Source organism: Sebastes umbrosus, chromosome 11, assembly GCF_015220745.1.
Source record: "Sebastes umbrosus isolate fSebUmb1 chromosome 11, fSebUmb1.pri, whole genome shotgun sequence".
Taxonomy (NCBI): Eukaryota; Metazoa; Chordata; class Actinopteri; order Perciformes; family Sebastidae; genus Sebastes; species Sebastes umbrosus.
Window position 1 is genome coordinate 32,528,843 of NC_051279.1, and position 6,005 is coordinate 32,534,847.

Consider the following 6,005-nt stretch of genomic DNA (forward strand, 5'->3'; position numbering starts at 1 on the left):
ATGATGACTGTTATTATATCAGCCAGGGTATCATTTGCTTAAACATAAACATACGCGGAGGGATACGTATACATTTTGAAACGGTGTTCCGGTTGATGTCAGAGCGCGCTCTGCTCCAAACTGCACACACTGGCGCGCGCTCATTATGTACAAACAACCATGTAGTGAGAGCCCGTTTTAGTACATCTAACAAAACTACTTGAAACTACCACATCCAAACAAAACACAGAGTCAATATCAACTCACCATCTTTTATTTGAATAAGTGACGATACCAGAAGAGAAAATACAAACTCTAGAATTGTTTCTAGCCTGAAAAAAAGTACATTGTGTACAATAGCTGTACAGGAAACCAGATCCTAACTGTATAAATCACAAAACCTTCCATTGCATCCTCCCTTTAGCTGATCCTCGGTCCCGGTGTTTGAGGGATACTAATGAAGTGCAGTCGGGAGAATAAAAAGAAAAACTGTCAATGTTCAGGATGAGTAAACCACCCCAAGGGACCAAAGCAATTTCTGGTCTTTAATAATTGTTAGCCTCATTACCATTTTAATGTTTTTGCCTTTTGTTCAACCAGAGGCCATTTGTCACAATGGTTACAAGCAATACATTTTTTAATAAATGCATAAAGCAACAGTGCTTGATTTGTAAACCGATAGCAATGCCTTTGCAACAGTAATGAGAAATAAGAAAACTGAAGGATTCAATGAAAGACTTGAGATTTCACTCATCATAGCCCACATTTATTTTCATTTGCACAGCAGCCAACTGCCACGTTTCACAGCGCCCAGGGTATGTGTTTGACAATAAAGCCAATTAGTTATGCGATAACATGTTTGTTTGCCATCTCACAGCCACTGATGGAGTTTAATTCAGTTGTGATTGGCAGTGACATGACTCGTGCACACACACAAACATTGTCACTTTAAGTAAATTAGGTCTGGGCATAATCCCCAAACAGGCTGTGTGATTCTGCCAGCTCACGTTAATAATTTTGAATATAGTGAAGTTATGGCGGGCACCCTCTCATGTTTGAGTATGGCCCTAACACAATGTGGCCAAACTCTACCTGAACAACTGTGGTTTACAATAATGTGTCATGAAACAGTTGGCTACTGTGCTGTTTGAAATGTGGCCAGAGAGCCCTGTCGCTAGGGAGGGTGTGTTCACGCAATGGCCGCCAGGTAGTCTTTCACCTCCGCTGGGGTGAGTCTTTTGAAGCCGGCCTCGTTGCAGATCCCCACCTCGATGTTCTCTTCTGTCATCTGACCCTCAAAACTCTCCTGAAACACAACGATAGGAGAGTGTGAATGACTGATAACGAAAGAAAATAGATTCCATTCCTTTGGTATTTTTTATATAACAAACACCATACCTTCAATGTCAAGATGGCTGTGTGGATGGCATCTTCAAGCTCCAGATCGTTGTTATACCTGGAGAACAAAAACAAAGTGGTCATCTAGCAATCTGTGAAGTGTGCATCAAGTAGAAGAACTGTAAGAGTGTGAGCCCACTGAAACGGACACCTCAACTGTGTGCATTCTTGGTGTGCTGTATATTATCTGAAGTTCTTAAACAATGTACCAGGACCAAAACCGGGTCAAGGATTTTTTGTTGAATAAAAGACACACCTGGGCTTCAATTCAATCTGTACTGACATTAAAAGTGTCAAACTGTAAAAACACTGTTTTCTTTATTCAAAATAAAACATTCTGTCATTTGTATCAATTCAATCATTATATCTCTCAAATATACAATGACAAATAAGCATTTTTACACCTGTGTTTTGATCACGGACCTTGAGATATCCATCATAAACATAAAGAGCACTTATTGTGGGAGATTGGCAACTGAATATCAAAAGTACTAAGCTCACACATCTATACATTTGCTGTACGCAACATGATTTTATTCTATTCATTAAACAAAAAATGTCTTTTATTGTAAAATATTACCTTTTTTCAAGGAATGTTTTGCCGTTTACGTAGTTCTTTCCCATGGCTGTGGCTTTCCATGCAAAATATGCACCCTGCCAGTCAGAAACAAGAATAAAAGTTATCCTTCTGAAGAGTTAGAATAACTACAAAGTATTATAAAGAGTTAGAATCACTACAAAGTATTATAAAGAGTTAGAATCACTACGTAGTATTATAAAGAGTTAGAATCACTTCAGAGTATTATAAAGAGTTAGAATCACTACAGAGTATTAAAAAAAGTTAGAATCACTACAGAGTATTAAAAAGAGTTAGAATCACTACGGAGTATTAAAGAGTTAGAATCACTACAGAGTATTATAAAGAGTTAGAATCACTATAGAGTATTAAAAAGAGTTAGAATCACTTGAGTATTATAAAGAGTTAGAATCACTACGGAGTATTAAAGAGTTAGAATCACTACAGAGTATTAAAAAGAGTTAGAATCACTATAGAGTATTATAAAGAGTTAGAATCACTTCAGAGTATTATAAAGAGTTAGAATCACTTCAGAGCATTATAAAGAGTTAGAATCACTACAGAGTATTATAAAGAGTTAGAATCACTACAGAGTATTAAAAAGAGTTAGAATCACTATAGAGTATTATAAAGAGTTAGAATCACTTCAGAGTATTATAAAGAGTTAGAATCACTACAGAGTATTATAAAGAGTTAGAATCACTTCAGAGTATTAAAAAGAGTTAGAATCACTATAGAGTATTATAAAGAGTTAGAATCACTTCAGAGTATTATAAAGAGTTGGAATCACTTCAGAGCATTATAAAGAGTTGGAATCACTTCAGAGCATTATAAAGAGTTGGAATAATGGAATAATTGTTGAGCACACTCCAAACAGACAGGATTTGCAACTAAATCCAAAAATTTAAGAAAGGGTATAACCACCCCGACATCTCAGAAATATAAAATGATCGGTTTATGTAAGGGAATTAATGAGTAGTAGTATTATTACAGAAAGGCAGGGTTAGTCTGCTGTCTAAGATTTATTAAAATAAAACAATTACTAAGGTAGAAAGAGCACAGCGATTGAAGACAAATGTTATTCAACAAATAGAAAAGTTAGTAATACAACATACAGAAGGGTCTGACTGGAACAGGTAGGGGTGGTCTTCATCCCATCCAGCTATCAGCAATGAAACGCCAAACGGACGCACTCCACTGGAGGAAAAAACAACACAGATTACATCCAAAAATTCTGACTGAATATGTCTCACCTGTGAAATATAAAGGTGATGTAGACACATCACCTTTAAGCAGTATGTGTATTGTGCATCTTTGTGTATTACTCACCCAGACTGTGTGTACTCCTGCATTACAGAGGCCACTCTCTGGACAAGCTGGCCTGTGGGGATTGGCTCCTGGTAAACCAGGAAGTACTGTTGTGCCAACTTCCGGGCTCGTCGCACTAGAACCCTGCAAGGACACAACTCATTCATTTACCTGTGCATACAAGGTTCAATAGTCAGACACACTCTGGCTGATTTCTCACATACAGAGCCAACAAAGTCCTGAATTTGTTTTTGTTAATCTTGTGCATGCTCCGTACTCACAACGAAGAATACAACTCATAAATATATATTTTGTTTGTGTGTGCACAAGGCATAGCACTAGCTTTAAGCTTAACTCAACAACACTGAAAGAATAAAAAAAAATAAATCACCTGAGAAAAATCTCACAAGTATTACTTTAGGGTTTCATGGGTACAAGCTAGCCTCCACCATCTGCTTTCTTACATTACAGATGTCGCTTTTTAGCAGTTGATTCAAAAAATCTCAGACGTCAGACCCCAAGACATTGATAGCTGTCTGGAAAGCAGAATATCAATCTAAAAACGTTATGCTATGTTTTGCAAAATGGTTAAAACCTGCAAACCTAAAACAAAAAAATAGACTGCATCAGTGTAGAAATATTGTTGCTTTAGCTGCTTATGAACAATCTAAGTGCAGCCAACCTTCACATTTATCTCTCTATAGTGCATTTAAAAGCTGTTGGACATCACACAGAAAGATACTTCTTGTCTAAAGTTAGCAAAGAAACCTAAGCAGCCGGCGTTCTGTCTTTCTTACAAACACAGAAAGAATCCCCACCTGTAGTCCGGCCCCATGCCGCTGTAGACCATGCCTATGTGTTTAGTGATGGGCTCCACTTTATGGACGCTCTGCTCATCGTACAGAATGGACTTTTGTTTCTTCTCCGTTGCCAGAACAACTCCATTGGAAGCTGAAAATGAAAGACAATATCACAATTAGCATCTTCACAAATCCTAACCAAATCAACTATGTATTGCCATGCATAGCCTTTAAGGATGCTGGTGACTGCTAAGGTTTCTGCATCAGTAGGAGGGTTGGCGCATTGATTGGATACAAAGCACATACTGAAGACGGAAGCACAAAACTATAGCGTGGTATTACTTTAATGCTGTATGATATTTAAAAAAACGTTTAATAACCAAATTGTGCCCCACTGCCCTCTGTTTTTCCACATTAAAATCAGGAGAAACTACTCTGACGGAGTGGCAATACATCAGAAATGGTTTGCATCCATTCCATGCCTTAGAGTTAATTTACCCTTTAGCAATGAATAGACCTTTCCAGGCAGAGAGTCTTGTTGCATCCTCTGCTAACAATCAGTCATGAAACTAATGTGCTTTATGTCCCCATTTAATCAAAGCTTTTGAATTCAAAACGATGTTACATCTTTTATCAATAGTTGAATAATCTTCAAAAGGTCCGTGGCCCACTTTTGCTCAGAAACCTACAGTCAAATGTGCTCCACACATGTCCAGGTGTCCATACCTTTGATGCCCACTGAGGGTGCTCCGGCTGCTACAGCTGCCAGCGCATACTCGATCTGGACCAGTTTACCCGACGGGCTGCAGGAACAAACACATCATGCTGCATTACTATAGTGTGAGGCGGAGGGAAATCAACTCAACTAGATGCAAATACAACAGCTACTGTAGTTTGAAGATCAGATTTAGTGTATCCCGATTAACAAATACGAAACTGAAAGCAAACGCTAAAACCACCGTCTCATCTGAGCTAATGTAGCTACATGAACTATGCTAACGTTAGTCTCTAGAAGGCTATAGTCAGCATGGAAATGGACCTGGTTCGGTCTATTCAGTAATACGATCATTAATAAAACTATTTGGCGAGTTGATTTTATCGATACTAAAAGAAAAGAGTCTCTTGACCGTTTCATCTTAAAACACGTTAGCTTTCATGCTAACGTTAGCCGATTCATTCACTATAATGGACAGTGCGATGACAGTGCTGATCAGCTCCATCGGCCCTCTAAACCTTCATCTCCTATCTAAACTAGAAACCGTGCGCACACTTTATCAATCTAATATTCAACAACAACCCCTACAGGCTGAAAGTTGATGCTTTTTTAAAATTTCATGGCAATTTTGCCAAAGTTTACCTGAATGTGGTGAGAGAGAAACTGTAGCCTCGTTCCGCCATCTTGTTCTTCTTCTTCTTCTCCTGTGTGTTGACTGGATGGTTGCTAATCCACTAAAGGGTGAATATACTGCCACCTAGAAACACTAAGACTAAACATCTACACTGCCCTGCAAACCAAACTAGGTTTACATTTACTAAATATCAAATATTTAAAATATATATATATATATATATATATATAAAATCAAGTCTGTAGTGTGATAGTATGGAGGACCACAAGAGTCACTTAAATAGTAATAAAGCATTTAATTGATTAATAACTAATTGTACAATAAAAATAGGAATTAATAAATGTGTTTACAAATGTATTTATTAATCTATGATTAAATGGACACAATTACAAATTAATTAATTATTTGACATTTTAAAGGGCGACTATTACAATTAATTATCAATCAATTAAATGCTTTATTACTATTTACGTGACTCTTGTGGTCCTCCATATAATAGACCGTATGGCCATGACACATTTTTGAAATAAATAAAAAAAATAAAACTTCTTCCAGAATTGAAATTAGTTACACATAATCTGGACTACGGATTTT

General features: G+C 37.2%; 1 protein-coding gene across 1 annotated transcript; it reads right to left on the minus strand.

Annotated features, from left to right (window-relative positions):
- Positions 1 to 237: 237 nt before the first annotated feature.
- Positions 238 to 5,559, minus strand: psma2 (proteasome 20S subunit alpha 2). Its single transcript, XM_037785066.1, has 8 exons — positions 5,420 to 5,559; positions 4,789 to 4,865; positions 4,081 to 4,213; positions 3,284 to 3,406; positions 3,070 to 3,151; positions 1,958 to 2,031; positions 1,378 to 1,435; positions 238 to 1,285 (listed from the first exon to the last, which is right to left on the minus strand). The coding sequence occupies exons 1-8, from the start codon at positions 5,458 to 5,460 to the stop codon at positions 1,169 to 1,171; spliced, it is 705 nt and encodes a 234-aa protein (XP_037640994.1). The 5' UTR covers positions 5,461 to 5,559; the 3' UTR covers positions 238 to 1,168.
- Positions 5,560 to 6,005: the final 446 nt, after the last annotated feature.